The sequence below is a fragment of the Piliocolobus tephrosceles genome, chromosome 6 (assembly GCF_002776525.5).
Source record: "Piliocolobus tephrosceles isolate RC106 chromosome 6, ASM277652v3, whole genome shotgun sequence".
NCBI classification, from domain to species: Eukaryota; Metazoa; Chordata; class Mammalia; order Primates; family Cercopithecidae; genus Piliocolobus; species Piliocolobus tephrosceles.
Window position 1 is genome coordinate 141,990,815 of NC_045439.1, and position 17,145 is coordinate 142,007,959.

The 17,145-nt window shown below is 48.7% G+C and overlaps 1 protein-coding gene across 1 annotated transcript in view; it reads right to left on the reverse strand.

Annotated features, from left to right (window-relative positions):
- Window positions 1-433: 433 nt before the first annotated feature.
- The window catches only part of ANP32A (acidic nuclear phosphoprotein 32 family member A), a 40,610-nt gene continuing 23,898 nt past the window's right edge, over window positions 434-17,145 (reverse strand). Inside the window, exons 2-7 of the mRNA XM_023220734.3 lie at window positions 9,276-9,425; window positions 8,916-9,038; window positions 5,917-6,115; window positions 4,480-4,577; window positions 1,930-1,993; window positions 434-1,662 (exon numbers count right to left, since the gene is read on the reverse strand). Coding sequence (XP_023076502.1) covers window positions 1,601-1,662; window positions 1,930-1,993; window positions 4,480-4,577; window positions 5,917-6,115; window positions 8,916-9,038; window positions 9,276-9,425 — 696 coding nt within the window. The 3' untranslated portion in view covers window positions 434-1,600. The remainder of the gene's footprint in view (window positions 1,663-1,929; window positions 1,994-4,479; window positions 4,578-5,916; window positions 6,116-8,915; window positions 9,039-9,275; window positions 9,426-17,145) is intronic.

Consider the following 17,145-nt stretch of genomic DNA (forward strand, 5'->3'; position numbering starts at 1 on the left):
GGAAATGATTCTAATACTGTTAAGTAAAGTAACAAAATAAAACACCATATGTAAACCTCTGGGTTTGTGAAATAATTTGTTTTATAAACATTCCTGAGTTTTCAACCATACATTCTTTTTACAACACAACAAACAAAACAATGAAAGATATTCAAAACAAGGTTCCAAGGTTGGCCCAACTTGATTGTTTGGGTACTCGTTTTTTTAGTAACTCTGTAACTTTTTTAAAGGAAGCTTTTAAAGAAGATACACCACTGAGTCTTGCTTTAAGACCAAAAATATCCAAACTCAGTATCACATTATATATATATCTCATAAGAAAAGCTATTCTGTCAGGTAACAAAAATGAAGTTTCCCCCTCACCTAGCAGTTCATCTGGAATGCATCTTGACAAGATCAATGGCCTGTTGGACTCAAAGAAGCCATCCCCAAAAAAATTGTATAAAAAGATTTATTGAAATTTATCAATGACAAACAGACATAAAACTCAAAGTTTGGCTCTTCTGAGGGGCAGGAGAAAAACTGGTGCAGATGTTCTTTTATACAGATGAAACATGGGTTCAGAAATTACACGTCACTTCTAAAGCAACCAGAAGAGGGACACGAAAGCAAACCTGTACATTCACTAGGAATTTGCAGTCATTTCAGATTTCCACTAGGTAAGAAAATACAATTTTGCGTTAGTTTTTCCGTGCTCGGGTGTATGAAAAAAAAAACCCAGCCGACATGCAGCAACGTCTCCAGCGCTTAGGTCTGTAAAAATGTTCTAAGCACAGAAGTACATGTGGAAGAATTCTCTCATCATTTTTGTAAAACAAAGCGTTCTAATATTTTACAGAACAAGATAGGACAGTATTTTTTTTTTTCTTTTAAAGAAGTTGAGGGTGTGTTTCTTCTCTTTTAATTTTAATTACCAAATCCATTTTCCTTGTAACTTACAAGCCTGCCGTTTTCAGCTCTCTGGCTCATAAGCTCTCAAGAGTAACATCAGAGTCCTCTTTGTAGAGCGAAGCCCACCACCATCTGTGAAGGGGGAAAAGGGATGAGAGATGGGGAATGTCCCCAGACCAGTGCCAAAATACGCCTTTAGGTTGCTATTTACAAACCAGGGCGTTGGATGCCTCTAGCAGGCCCGAGAAAAGCAGGTATCACGTGAACCAAAGCAAAAAACATGGCTGGTGCTCAGCTACTCCTGGGCATTGAGAAACCAAACTGAGACCAGCCACAGCCTTCCACCCAACCCAAGAGACTTGGGAAATACCAGGAAACGTAAGAGAACTCCAAACCATCCTCTTTGAGAGTCAGGAACAAATGCTCACTTAGTGTGTACTTAGCTATCGCATTTACAGGGACAAAAACCGGACACAAAGAAAAAGTAGGGGGAAAAAATAAAGAGTGGCAGTAAAAATAGTATTTTATTCCACCCCCACCCACCCTCCCTCCCCCCGCAACCCCCAGTACACTTTTCCCCTCTCGTTCCCACAGCAACGTTACAATCAGAAAAAAATAAGTTTCAGGGGGCAGGATTGGAGGAGGGGGAGGGGATATGGGTAAAAACAGTCAAATCACAATAGGAATTTTTCAAAATAGGTTATTCCACTTAGTCATCATCTTCTCCCTCATCTTCAGGTTCTCGTTTTCGCTTCTGACCCCTTTCTTCTTCTGGAAGAGCAAGAAAGTGGCATTTAGATTAGCTATGAATCCCACCTCTTTAACTCAACCCACCCAATGAGAAGCCACAGGGCCCACGACTACCAAGCTGTGCCATCCTTGGAAACCAAGGCAAGACATCTGCACAGCTGGAGGGGGAACCTGAGGCCTCTGACAGGGGTGTCCTGCCCACTGCCAGGGGCCTCAGAGCCTAAGTGATCTAAGGCCAAAGTGAAAGGGCCAGGCTGCTACCAGTTGAGAGTAAAAAGGCTGCCATACCACCAAGCTCTTCTTCATCTTCCTCGTCATCTACCTCTCCATCATTATAACCTTCTTCATCCTCCTAGGAGAAAAGATGGACACCAGAACATCAGAAACGCCCCGCCTTGGGACATGCTGAGGAAGCCACACAGAGCACAAAAAGGCCGGGGTCACCCCCAGCCTCTCAGAGCCCCCACCAAAACTTGCCATCTCGGGAGGAATGTAAAGCAAAGGTTCTTAATTTATTTTGGATCAAGGACCCATTGGGGAATCTGCAGAAAGCTTTGAACTCCTTCTCCAGAAAATGTCCGCATCATTTATAATATTTGCAAGCAGTTTCAGGGAGTGGTGGATTCCAGCACCCAGGTTAAGAACTCCCATCTGAAGTCCCTGTAAGGCAGGCAGCTTTCCAGTCTGCGCGTTCTCTGAAGAGAACAAGTTCCCGAGCAGACTCCCTGCTGTGCAAAGTAGGCCATCCTTTCTTGCATCTGTCCTCAATCTAGTTTTGGCTTCAAGGGAAGACCCCAGTTTCAGCAAATCCAGATTCTGTGGGCAAGTCCAATGTCACCCGATCCAGTCCCTTCCCTAGCTTGCAAACTTGGACCACCTGGAAGGGATGAGGAAGATAAATTCAAGACCCCCTGAGGACATCATTCCCAACCAGCTGGAGGTTCAGCAAGGTATACGACTTTCATTCTCAACACAGGGCCCTTGCTTTCCTCTGTTCCTCAAAGTATATGCAAGTTGAACCTCTGCTTGTTAAACCCAGTTCCTGAAGTTTAAAAGAACTTGGTGACAGACTCCTTTTCTGTCAAGGGAAATATTCTTTTAAAATGTCACCAAAGAGTTCCCTCATCAGTCTGTTTGCTAAGGTTCTGGGTTTTTCTGCACGTATAAGCTCTCCTTTACTGAAAGTTGGAAATACGCAGATGGTCAGTGAGATTATTAAAAAAAAAAAAACAACAAAAAAACCCCACAATCCTCCCGCCTTGCACCGCTGCCAAACCCCACATGCAGCACTCCTGTGAGAGGCAGGGGAAGACGAAACAGCTATTAGCCAATACAACTTACTGCCCTGTTCTAGGGAAACCTGTTTTACTAAGACTTTATTTTTAAAATACAATATACTTTAGAGATGAGCCTAAGAGTCTAGACCTAGGGAGAAGACAGAGCCAGCAGCAAAACTAAACAGAAACCAAGCTCATCTCGCCAGCTTTGTTTTTTTGGACTGAGTCTCACTCCATTGCCCAGGCTGGAGTGCAGTGGTGCCATCTCGGCTCACTGCAACCTCCACCTCCCGGGTTCAAGCGATTCTCGTGCCCCAGCCTCCTGCGTAGCTGGAATTACAGGTGTCCATCAACATGCCTGGCTAATTTTTATATTTTTAGTAGAGAAGGAGTCTCGCCATGTTGCCTAGGCTGGTCTCGAACTCCTGACCTCAAGCAATCTGCTCACCTCGGCCTCCCAAAGTGCTAGGATTACAGGCATAAGCCACCGCGCCTGGCCTCCGCTTTTCTATTGTCATTGGCCTGTGTCTCTCAAGCCTGGGCCGGCTGGCTGAAACTGGAAAACACTATCTGAGTGAGTCCGTGTGGCAAGCGGATGTGTCTGCATCCTCCATTGAGGGAGACAGGAAACTGGGGGGGGGAGTTGGGAGGGGACACAGGTACCTTGTCCATGCTATTGTCACTTTAAAACTCTCTAGGTCTAACTTCTGCAATTAGCAAGAGTTGATTTAGAATTCTGAGCAAGTTATAGAAAATGACTCTGCTACAGAGAGACTCAGAACACACAAACACAAAACCCAACACAGTGCCAGGAACCTGGAGGAGGGTGTGAACGCCTACAATAAGCAGTCAGACACTTACCCCTTGTCAGACATTGTCCTTAAGCATTTTACTTACACTTCACTTTATCCTCTTAACAACCCTGTGAGAAAGCTATCATGATCCCTGTTTTACAGATGAAGAAATGGGCTCAGAAAGGTCAGGTAAATTGTCCGGGGACACACAGCTAGTGAGTGGTAGAGCTGGGACTCACCCCCTCACAGATCTTGTTAAAAAACTGGGAACCAGCCAATCTGTTTAGGAAAATGGCCAACTCCTGACACTCTATTTCCATAGTGTCACTCTCTGATTTGGGATCCAGCAGTGTTATCCTGCTACCTATCAGTTCAAGGCAGTCTTTGGTTTTCCCCAGCACAGTTTAAGTGCTCAATGAATATCTTAATTAGCATATGAAAGCAAAAACAGAAAATGGGGTCATGCATTCTGTACTTCTTCACACAGAAACAATGGCCAGGCTTACCCCAGCAGGTTCAGTCCCTGCCTCTAAAATCCTCTTCCCCTCTTCTAATCCAGCCTCCCCAGAGCTTGCTGCAACTCTTGTCTCCCCAGACACAGTCCAGTGAAAGGCTCTGAAATGGACTCACTTCACTACCCACAGGGGAGCGACCTTCCTAACCAGGGCTCCAGGGTTGCCAAGACTGATCACAGAGGCAGTCAGTGGGACTACCTCAAAGGGGCAGACGGTGGCCCTGCCCAGCCCAGCCCAGCCCAGCCTCCTTACCTCCTCCTCTCCACTCACATCCTCCTCTTCACCTTCCTCCTCCTCATCCTCGTCCTCCTCGTCTTCCACTACCTGAGCATCTTCATCATACTCCTCCTCTGTGCAATGGAAATGGGGAATGGAAACAGAACTAGTGGTGAGCTGGCTCCGCCCCCACACAGCACAGGCCCCTGTAGCATCTTCAGTGTGGGGCTCACGACCCTGCCACACCCACCTAAGCCCAAAGATTGAACACACTAACTCTCATGAAAACAATGCTGACATAATTAAACACATCCTGAAGTTGCGCCAAAGATAAGCCCCCCTCACAAGTGTTATGAATGTGAAAGACCCCTTCTGGAGTTCTCTCACACTGAGACCACCAGGAAATTGTCAGAGCAGAACGATAAGTTCCAGGGCCCGGGAGAGTGGCAAGGTCAATCCAAACTCCTCACATTAAAGGTGAGAGATCTGAGGCACAGAGAGAACTGACTTGTCCAAGGTCACACATTGAGTCACTGGTTGAGCTGGGCCTAGGGGACCTGGTCCTGGGACTGCCAGTTTTGGCTCCTTTCTGCCATATCACAAGATCCCCACCAAGGCAAACATGGTCTCTGAGTATCTTGCAAAACACTCCCAATTGAACAAGGAAAACCAAAATCCCGTATCTGAATTAACCAGGCAAGTGTCTCCATTCTCAACTTTATCTGGCCATGAAGACCCATGAGAAAGCTGCACTGTGCTGGTGACAAGGGAGAAGGGGAGGGAACAGGACGAAGAACCCCCTTCTTTTCCCTCCTTCCTTCCTGTAGGCCGCGACTGCACACCACACTGCCAGGGAGCCCTACAGGCGGCCTGCAGCCCTCAACTTCCCAGTACTTGTGGCTCCTGAGCACCTGAGCCAGTGCCCCTAAGTGTGGGGCTGTGGGCTGCAACCACCAGGGGGCCCCACAGCCCCTCTAGCTCTGGACCTCCTCTCCACTACTAAATATCAAGACAGGAAAGAGGGGTCCTCAGGCCACACCCTCTTCTCTCTCTATCCCCTCCCTCCCTCCCTGAGAGAGTGTCTAAGTGCGGGTCACACTATAGAATGACAGTAGAATCCCACTCCCTGAAGGGCTTTGGAAAGGGACAAAAATTGAAGTGGGGATTCAGCGGGATGATTTTAAAGGAGTTATTATGCAATTGGGGAATCTCAGGATATTTCCATGAGCATGGGACTCATACTTTGTTCTTTTAGGGAAGACAACCAATGAGACAGGTTAGGGACTATGGAAAATAAAGCAGACAGCCCCACTCCCCTCCCTAGCTTTGGAAGGAGGTAGCTGCCAGCCAGCCAGCCTTCAGTAGCTGGATGGGAGCCTCCCAACACCCAGCCCACCCACCTCTGCAAAGCCAAGGAGGAGCCCCAAGGCCTCAGCTGAGCCCCTGCAGCCCTGGGCCGCCCCCATCACCCACCATCCTCATCCTCCTCCTCGTCATCCAGGCCCTCCACGTAGCCCTCAGCATCCGAGTCAGGGGCCTCCTTGTCGTCTCGGTCGTAGCCGTCGAGATACGTGAGCTGCGGGAGGAGCTTGAACACGTTTTCTCGGTAGTCGTTCAGGTTGGTTACCTCGCAATTGAAAAGGTCTAAGCTCTTGAGGTTTTCTAACTTTTTCTGCAAGTGGAAAAATGAAGCCAACAGTAAGTGATTTGTGGGAGGAAGGCAGGGGAACAGCCCTAGCAAAAAGGCAAGGATGCCATGAGATAGAGTGGACAGATCACGACTTCCAGGTGATAAGGAAGCTTGGATTTGGCTCTGCTTAGCCACGGTGTTTGCCCAGACATATCACCTGCAATTTGTGGGTCTCAGTGTCTCCATCTGGAAAATACGGGGCTGGACTGGAGGATCTTTGAAGCCTTATCCAATGTTAACACTTTTATTCTGCAATTACAGCTTCTGTCTTAACAGTGATTGACTTGAAATTAGCCTGGGGCTTTCTTGGTGCATGAGCCAAGAGGTTTGCTGCCTTTCCCTGAGACTAAGGAACCAGAGGGAAACCAAAAGCAGCTTGAACTAACAAACTAACTCCTTCTGTATCTGATAATGATGATGATGAGGGCAGTTAACATAGCACTTCATGTACTGAGTCACTTTATCTCACAACCCCTGTAAGGTAGAAATAATTATTAGTTCATTTCACAGATGTGGAAATGGAGAGTACAGGATTTGGTAATTCATCAGGCAGCCCAACTTCAGACCTGTGCTCTTACTCTTTGAAATACTACCTGTCAGAAAAGGACAAGAGAAAAAGCGATGGAGGATTCCAATTCTGTCTGTAGTAGCTGACATCATGTGCTCCGTCAAAGCTTCACACCAGACGGGTTCTAGCCAATGTTATCCCTGTTTGATGGTAGAGGAAACTGAGGCCCAGGAAGTGAAGGGTCATAGTGCTTGAAAGTAACTGAGTTGCATTTTGACTTCCCACTTCACCCACTTTCGAGGCACCAAAAAAATCCCATCCCAGGCTGAGTCCCCATTCCAAAGGGGGCCAGGTCTAACAAGAGAGTAAAACCACTGCTCCTTGGAGTCAATGTCGGGAGCTAGGTTGCTGTCTCTCTACGACCTTGCAGTTGAGACCTGGGTCATTCTCAGCAGAAGCCAAGGACAGGGAGGAAGTCTTGACAGTGGACTGTGTAGGCAAGCCCAGCACCCCCTACCAAAAGCAGCTTCCTGCCCCAGGGAGGTGAGGCAACACACACTGACAAGCAGGGGCAGGGAAAGCACTGAGACACGGGTGATCTGGGCAGGGGGCAGTGGAAAGTGTGAACATGGGCGTGCCTGAGAGCCTGATCCCTAACGGTGACCAAATCACAATGTTTTACAAGGATTTTATGTGCTCAATCCCCATACCTCGCCCATACACAGAACTTCAAAGACGTTTTCCTTTTGTAATAACATAAAATCAAGACTTCCAGACAGATCAGAATAGTTCGGCTTTCTCCTAGAAGACCAGTGGAAGGCCTGAAAAGAAGTTCTGTGGGAAGTACATTCTACTAGTTGGCCCCAAAGCCACTGATGGACAGGTAAAGAGTTCGGAAAAGAAATGCCAGTGTCCTGTTCTGCCCATTGGCCACCAGCAAGTCCCATGAGCATCCATGGAGAGCAAGGAGTGCCTTTTGGGACAGAAACCCTGAAAACTCCAACCCAATCTGAGGGATACCCCACCTCCCCTACAAACCCAGAACAGAAATTTGGCAAACGTGGCCAATTGTCCTCCTGGCCTTTCCCGGACTCTAAGATGCCTGGGGTGCTGCTGCTGCCCTTTTTTTTTTTTGGAGACGGAGTCTCGCTCTGTCACCTAGGCGGGAGTGCAGTGATGCGATCTCAGCTCACAGCAACCTCCGCCTCCCAGGTTCAAGCAATTCTCCTGCCTCAGCCTCCCGAGTGGCTGGGACTACAGGCGCCCGCCACCACGCCCGGCTAATTTTTGTATTTTTAGTAGAGATGGGGTGTCACCATGTTGGCCAGACTGGTCTCGAACTCCTAACCTCAGGTGATCCACCTGCCTCGCCCTCCCAAAGTGCTGGGATTAAAGGTGTGAAGTACCACACCTGGCCTTATGAGGTGACTCTTGTATGTATATTCACAACAGGTATATTTACTTCATGTGGTAATATTTCCTATTCCAAAAGAGTTGTTTTCAGTGACACAACCTACAGCTGATTTCCTTAAAAATCAAAGGAATACAGCAAATCAGATCCTGGTAATAAAGAAAGCATTGTTCTGAACATGACCTGCCCCTTTCTGGCTGGTCAAACAGTGAAGCTTAGGGGATGTCTATCTCTACAAGGATGAGCAGAGGAGCCAGAAACCCTGCCCAGGCCCCTGAGAGCCTGTTCACTATTGCACCAAGGACTGATGACCAGGGGTCACTCTTCTCCACACCACGTTGAGGAAGGCCTGTCTGCACGAGGTTCTCACACCACACGGCTCTCAGTCATTCCAGGGTTCTATGTCAGGACTGACTCATCTCCCACAGTTCAGGGACCAGCGACCCAAGGAGAAAACTGGAGTCCACCTCCAGGGACAGTTTAATTCTTGGGTTGCTCCTCCCTTCCCAAAAAGGGGCAACAAGCCATGCCCTGAACCTGAAGACATTACAGCTCAGGTTTCCAAAGCTGAGCAGAAACTATGAGTGGAAAAGCAGGAGAACAGAAATTGAGACTAGGGTTCTACCCTACTCGTACAATAGCTGCCCATTCTGTCTGTGTGACCTTGGTCAAGGTATTTAACTTCTCTGGGCCTCAGTTTCTCTATGGACTCAGCAGAAACAACAGCTCAATTCTATCTCATAGCACATCATGAGAGCCAAAGAAATTAAGTGGGAAAAGGACAAATGCAGAAGTAAAATTCGCTGATGCCAATTCCTCCCACCTCCTACCCCTGCCGGGAGGGGAGGGTCCGAATGACTTACCAGTGGCTCTATTGTGCTGAGGTCTTTAATTTTGTTGCCACTTAAATTTAGATGCGTGAGGTTCGGACACTTTTCTGCCAATACTTCCAGGCCCCCTGAGACTCTGTTGTCGCTTAGTTCAAGCTAAACAAGTCAGGGAGAGAAAAATCAGAAAAGGCTTTTAAAATGAAGGCTCCTGGCTCAGAGCTGCCTGGCTTTCTCCAGACGGGCAAGAAGGGAAAGCAGTCTCAGGGAATTGTCTGGCACGTTAGTGCAAGCACCTGGCTTTCCCTTCAATTACGCTTTCTAAACACAGGTAATAACCCTTCCTCTCCCCACCCCCGCCTCCCAGCACACACAGACTCCAAACACTCTATTTACCTTCTTAAGTTTGTTTAACTTTGGTAAGTTTGCGATTGAGGTGAGGCCTACGTTGATTGTACTTAAGAATTCCAGTTCTTCAAACTCATCTGTGAGGCCTTCGAGTTTGCCTTCATTCGACCGACTGTTGTCCAGGACAAGTTCTTTCACCTGAAAGAAGGCCCAACTGTGTGAGTGGGGGTGAGGAATGGGGCTGAAGCAGGGGAAGGGTGTTAGAAGACTCCTTGGGGGACAGGGAGACAGAGGCAGGAAGCAGTTCGTCATTCCGTCACTTCTTCTAGCTTTTCGGATCACCGTGCTGCCGACGACCACAGGATGGAGTTGCCCACCCTGACTTTTCTGCCTTTTCAACATTCGGGTGAGAGGAAGCCTGTGGTGAGCTGAGCTGCAGAACCAGGGGGCCACTCCAGACAGGAGCCTTGGCTGGACCGCAGAAGACAAACCCAGTAAGCCCTGCTGCCTTTGCAAGGTTGATGGTCTCATTCCAACCCTGTTCTCACATTACCCCAAAACGCACACGCATCAGCCACAGCGTTGTCAGGGACTTCTGGGCTTGGCCCGCCACCCCAATGCTCCCACATGCCCATTTGCTTTCACCCACTCCTGCCATCACAGCAGAGCCCGCCCCTGTAGCTGGCATTCACACAGCGGTACCCATGTGGCCTGTCCTGAGGCAGGGGCAGCAGACCAGGGGCTCCTCCAACTCTCCCACCTCTAGCCCAGCACTGTCCAATAGAACTTCCTTCAAGGATGGCAACAGTTTGTACTGTCCAAGACAGGAGCCACTAACCACATGTGGCCATGGAGCACTTGCAGTGCAGCCAGTGAGACTAAGGAATGGAGCTTTTAATTCTATTTAATTTCAATTAATTTAAGTATAAACAGACACAAGTAACTATTACATTGGATAGCACAGGTCTAGACTTTGCTCTTCGTGGTCCAGCATAGACGTGGAAGGAGAGTGGAAACCCACAAACCTAGGATGGGCCCATAATGAAATGCTGAGGTCTGTCTCAAAGTCTGTCTTTGGAGGCCCTTCTGTGGCTGTCTTTTTCGCCACTCAGCTCCCTTACCCACAATTTGGGTCCTAAATCCTTTATTTCTAACGAAGTAGAAAGAAAGAATAAAAGGCCACCCTCTCACGGGGCCGTTAAGAGGTAGACTTAGCTGAAGGTGAAACTGCAGGTTCTGATGAAGGTAAGAAGACAGGCCGAGAGGAGTAACCAGGTCGCAGGCACAAAATGACCCTTGGAGTAAGCAAGGGAGACCCGGCATGTGGTAGCTGGCCCAGAGTTCTCCATCCTGCCCCAGAGCAGCCAGCTTCTGGGAAACCTGGCCTCTCTGGACTGGAAGACACCTTAAAGGTGATCCCTGCTTGCACCTGGTATCTGAAAGAGTCCCTTCAGCCCAAGACGCAGCAGCCCAAGCTCCCTGCAGGTGCCAGGAAACACTTACCAATGTCAACTGGATTCGTTGCCTCCCTCCCTGGAACTTCCATCCACAGGCCCTGATTTCTCACCAATGGGTCACATGGTACAAGCCTGTCCTTCTCAACAGCAGTACGGCATTGTTCAAAGGGTTGCTCCTGCCCCTCAGGGCCTTTTCTTCTCTTGGATAAGCAGCCAGGCTTTCTAACCTGTCCCTGTCCAGGGCCGCTCCTGCTCCTTTGAGCAGGCCGACATGCCTACCTTCTTCCTTCTGGGCCCAGAGTGACCAGGTACCCCTTTTACTCAGGCATCTCTGGGCCAAGTAGAGATATGGGTGAAAAGGAGATAGAAACAGAGTCCACGTGAGGCCTGCTATGGCCCTCCTCAGCCCCCTCTTGCCAGTGGGCAGAGCAGGGGAGCGCTGGGGTACATCTGGATCTCAGAGTCCTGCAGGGCCCTGCAGCTGCCCTGCCTTCATTCTTCACTGGTGGGTGGAGGCATGCCGCTCCGCCAGGGACAGCAGCAATTTGTGGCTTTCATCTAGCACAGCCCACAGAGCGGGAGAGCCAGGGAGCGCAGCCCTCTCCTGGAGCTAAGGAGTTCTCAGCCTAGGAAATGGTCACCAAGGCCCACCTTCCTGTTTGGGTCTGGGAGGGGGAGGTTCAGTCCTTTCCCACCCCCTCAGTCCCTGAGATCCAGATGTCTAGGTCAAGCCACCTTCTCAAGGTCATGGCAAGAGTGCCTGGGAATAAATTCTCTGAGGCCTTCTGCCCTAGGGCAGGAAAGCAGTATAGAGCCAGGAAGCCAGGCCTTAGGGGACCGGTGCAGATGGAGGGAGAGTAACTGTATTGGGGGAGGGGAGACATCTCCTTCAGCAGTAAACACTGGAGTCACATGGCCCACAGTCTTCTTTAGTAATTGGTTTCCTTGGAAGGCCTGGGAATTCTTGAAGCTCCACCAAAGCAAGGCAAATACGAGAAGAGATTCCAGTCTACCCTCAAAGACTGCAGACATGCGGTTTTTCTAGACAGGTCAATGGCTTCTCCTCTTACTGCTGTTTGCCAAGGAGAGGAGGGCCTCAGAGTGCGGTGCTGGGGAGCCCAGGGAATTCATCTAGGAAGTTGGCCTCCTTCCTGGAGAGGAACAGTGCTGCCTGTCACCCCTGCCCAGGAATGCTACAGATAGATATAGGTTTCCGAGTCCTGACGAGGCCAGTCCCCGGCTCCTACCACCGCACCAAAACTGGTGGCTGCTCCTCTCCAGGACAATATGCAAGCAACCACTATTGATGCTTTTATTAATCATCGTACCTTTCTCGAGCACTTGCTAGGCACACTTTAGGTGCTTCATACACAGTCTTGTTTAATCCCCATAACCACTCCTTGGGGTGTGTTCTCTGTGTTTTAAAGGCGCATCCGAACTGCTTATCCTAAAATCCCAAAAGAAGGTCACAGGAGGGTGGGTGTCTACTGCACTCAGGTGGCTGGTGTTAGCCACAAGATGAGGAGGGGCCCCTGGTGGCTTCTTGGGACAGGAAGCTTAGGCGCAAGCTCTCTCCAGACCCCCAAGTCAATTCTACAAGTTCTCGACTGTGTTGGGGCTCAGAACACAATACCCCAATGTAAGGAGCTTTGGCGTGCTGGGTACTTTGAACTAAAGAAGGCTGGAAGGCCTCAGAAGCAAGCTCTGTGAATTTCTCTCACCTTCTCTCCCCAGAAGTCATAGAATCCAGAACTTCTCTTCCCCAAGGCAGGTCACAGAAAGTAGAATTTCCATCTCCCAAAGCAAAACTGAGAAAGCTACTGTCTCCTCTCCCTTCTCCCTTGAAGACCCTCATTCCAGAGAGGTCCTGCCTCATATCCAGGAGGAAGGAATGCTACACTGGAGGCCACAAAGAATCTGAACAGACAGGCCTTTCTGGGTTCCCTCTCAGCCTACACCCCTTTGTCCAGTCACATTTCTTCATGGCCGTCTTTTCTTCATCAAACCTAAGTATAAAAATAGGCAGTTTCCCTGGGTCTTTGGGTCGTCTTCTCTGAAGGTTCTCATGTCACAACTTTAATTGAATAAATTTGTTATGCTTTTCTTTTGTTAGCCTTTCTTTTGTTAAGTGTTGGCCGTGACTCTTACGATGGGTGAGGAAAGGGAATACACCTTTCCGCCCCTACGGCTGTAACTGTTCCTTTTCAGCTCCTCTTCTAACTGTTCTACCAACCAGGTGGGCACCACCCCCAGAGGTCTCTGCTCTGGTTACACATCCTTAGCAACCAAAGCACAGAGCCCAACCCTGCCCTGGCTCAGATGACGCTGCAGGAGTGGGCAAGGATACAGAGAGGGACCCGGGACCCTGCTCTTCCCCAAATAGCAAGAGGGTGCTTCCACTCTCTTGGGAAATCCCCATCTTTTTAAAGGTGAGGTTTTCAGAATCCCCACTGTTTCTGCATTTCCTCCCTGACTGGTTTCAACACGGTGCAGGGTGGGATCACAGAGGGGAGGGAGGGGACAGGGCTTAGACCTGAGGTTGCTGATACCACCAAAAAGCCCAAACCGCATGGGGGAAAGACCCACTGCTTCGCTGTGAGGTGAAAAGGGGTCCCAATGGGAGCAGCAGGTGAGCTGTGAAGTATCTGAAATGCACCAAACAGGACAAAACAAAAACGCCAGCCCAACAGCTGCCTGTGAAAGACATCCCATCCCCTTCCCTGCCTGCCTCCACGAGGGCCACACTTTCCTAGTGCTCCAGTTTCAAAGACTAGACCCACCCCTGAACTCTTGCTACAATACCAACCCATTTCCTCTGTACTTGGCTCTAACCCTTCCATGTGAAGAGAACATCCCTTTTCCATCCAGGGTGTGTTCTGCTTTAAAAAGAAAAAAAAAATCAAGGCCCACTTCCCCTGCCAAGTCCTGGATGTGAGCGAAGTGCAAAGTTAAAATTAAACTGAAAATTTGTACTTTTGTAGACTTTTCCCCAATTCCACTGGCCATTTAAAAATATCCAAATGTGGTTACTCTATCTAGTTGAACTGAAATTACTCTGCTTGTATCAGGAGCTTTTCCAACACCCCAAAGAGAAACCTACACAGGACCCAATGCTTCATTCCTCAAGTGAACACCTAAAAGGGGCCCTCATACTCTTAAGAGAGGTCAGTGAGGAGGCAATGAAGGTTCCCAAGATGTCAGATTGCTGGGGGTCCTGTACTTCCTGAAAAACTTGTCCCCAAAGCAAAGACCTGTCAGTCATTTTTCACCAATGGAACCTGAAAATTCCATGATAAACACAAATACGTGATTACTCTAAGGAACAACTTGTTATTTAAAACTGAAATCTTGTCTTTACAGATCTCTCAAATTTGGCCTTTCTTCTCTGTTCCCAACATTGCACTGTCACCTCAAGTCACTTCAAGCCTGCTTTTGCCTCCAAAGCAGGTCTCTGTGACTATGAGGATGGAAGTGGTCAAGAGGCAGCCTGGATTACTGGGAACAGGCCTCGAACTAGAGGGCAAGGACCCAACTGGCTCAATGATCTCAGCTCTTTCCCCCAGGCCTTAGGCTTCTGCCTCTGTACAAAGGGGATGATGAGATCTGTTTAACCTATAAAGGGTAAACTCCAGCCTGAAAAACGTTCCTGGCTTCTCACTGCCTTGGGAAAAATTCAAGTTCCTACACATGACCTCCAAGGTTCTCCGCTCTTGCAGCTCCCTCCCCTTCATCCAACCCCAGCACCCCCTATCTCTCACTCTTACTCTACAAATCCAGTTCCCCTCCCCAGGAAGCCTTGTCCAGCCCAGCTCTGTGCATCCTGGGGCACCAAGGGCAGCTGCTGCATGAATCATTTAATCGTGTATTAAGCATCCGATCCTCCTAGAGGTCAGGCACTGTCCTCCATGATCAGCCTAGCAGGGAGCGGGGACCACAGCAACTGCTTAACAAATGTCCTGTTTATTGCGCCAGGTATAACATTAGGTGCCGGGAATATAGAGGTGAGTCAAACTGTCATGAAACGTATTCAACAGTATGATGAATAAATGTTGAGTGAACCCTACCTTTTATAAACACCAGTGTTTTTTTTTTTTTTTTGGAGTCTTTCTTGTGCCCCAAGACAAGCATAAGCCCCTGAGAGGCAGGTCAGCTGTGCACACTCCCCCCGACCTGACTGACCCAGTGTTCTGCATGCAGGTCCCCAGCCCTCTCCACATGGGGCACGCCTGCGACATTGTTGGCTGAGGGGACATGTAAGAAACAGTAAGCCAAGGTCGGGGTCCTTGCCAGCAAGAGGTGTGGTGGCCGGCTGGGAGGAGACAGCCACCAGTAAACAACTCTAGTCCAGTGTGCCAGGTAGCAGGACATGGGCCGGGCCAGGGTGCATTCTTCAAATGCCTCTACCAGATAGAACAGGCACACTAAAGGCAGATGAGGGGGACCCAGAAGGACCTACAGAGGAGATACACTATATCAAAAGCCAGGACTGGCTTACAGGGCCCAGCATAAAATGAAAAACACGGAGCCCCTTGCTTAAAAATTATTAAGAATTCCAAGACAGTGATAGCAGCGCATTAAACCAAGTGCAGGCTGCACGGGTCGCATGCCTGTGAAGCTGGCCCTGATTAAAGTGGACAGTTTGGGCCTGAAACAGAGCCCTTTGAAGGACAGGAGAGAGAAGCAAGCTTACAGTAAGAACTGCTCCTTCTTTTTCTAGTACTTCCTGAGGCAACATGGAAAGGTGGACAGAAGGCAGCCTCTCAAGTCCAAGAGAACTGGCTCAAGTTCAATTTTTCTTCTTTTTAGCCCAGCTTACCTTTCTGAGCTTTCGTTTCCTTTAGTGACTATAAGGTCCATCACCTAGGGTTGGATTAAATAAGAATGTACTTAGAGCATCCCCAGCTTGGAAAAAGCCACTTGCCTTCCCCTTTTTCCACGGCCATCTTTACTGTTGTGTATAGTCAAGGCACAAGAATGGAAACAAAAGGCAGGTTAGCAGATTTGAGTCAATTAAGCTGTCTGCATGGCTTCCTTACAGAAATACGAGGTCTCTTAACCTATTGGGGAACCAGGAATGGTGTGCTCAAAACAAACCCGTTTGGATTTTTACATTCACACCTTGTTTTGTTTTTCACACTAACCCTGACCACCCTTGATTTTCTTTTCCTGCACGGAGCAAGAATTCAATAAATATTTGTAATTTTGGTTTCAACCTTGTCAGTCCCTGACCAATCTGTTTTTCAGGTTCCAGTCTTTGCACACAAGAGAAGACTCATATCAAATTGACCCTGTGTTTTTTGGTGCTCGTGGGTTTTAAATAGGTCAGCTTTTAAATGGGCCATCCCCTGTTGCAGATCCCATTTCAGCTAGAAGGCCAAACTGTCTGAGACACCGAGGTTTTAGACTGGGGTGATAGATGCTTGTGATTTTGTTGTTTTAACCATAAAATCAATTGTTTTGCTGAACAGCCAGTGTGGCAAAACCTGCAAAAATCAGTCAGGTTCCATGTTAGGGAAAAGCAACAGCTCTGGGAGAAAAGTTAGACACTTTGAAAGCTAGAAGGGTCTTAGGGATCTCCTAGGCCAGTGGCTTTCCACATTTTACACCATGGCTCAGTAGACACGTTTTTGTGTGTATATAGACACACACAACTGAAAACAAAACTTAACACTTGCAATTACTTTCTTATGTTACTTAGAACAAAATATGTGTAGCGTGACCCACAGTCTGCAAAACTCTGGTGTAGCTCAGCTCTCTTTTTCCAGAGGAAGAAGCAAGGTCCAGAGTTGGGCCCAGAGTCACTGTGAGCTGGGCGATTCGTTTCCTGGCAGAACACACCACCACCAGGCATCAGAACTCACATCCCCAGTGGAAGACCATGGAATTAACAGATCACCCATGTAGCTTTCAAGTTTCTGCTGACAGGAGGCCTGTAGCCTCAACAGTAGTAGATCCAGATCTCCACACCTCTCAAAGATCTTTTAAAATCTTAACTAGGGGCAGAGTCCCCTATTACTTTAAAACAAACAAAAAATCTCCCCAAGAAAAAAGCATCCATGTCTCTGATTTTTTGTTGTTGTTGTTTCCTACAATAGAGCTCTGAAGGCAGGCGGGGAGCACATGGCCCAGGGAAGTCAGTGACGCCATCCTTATTATTTTAGGGAGCCAAGGAACACAAGCTGAGGCGCGCTGCAGCGGTAATTAAGCTGTCTGCCAGGGCCCCAGCTCATAGGCTAAGCCGCCGGCGCGGGGAGGGCCCTCATTAACATAAACCCTGTGACTTGCTCCTGCACCGCCTGGAACCGGCTTCCTCTCTCTTCTCCCGTGGGTGTGAGAGGGACTTGGGTTTCTGCTTCACCAAAGCAGAGGAGCTGGTTCCACTGCAGATGTTCCTCCAGCCAGAAACAGACTCAGGGCAGTACTCTGCAGGCTGGGGTGGCTGCAGGACCTGAGTTTTGGGC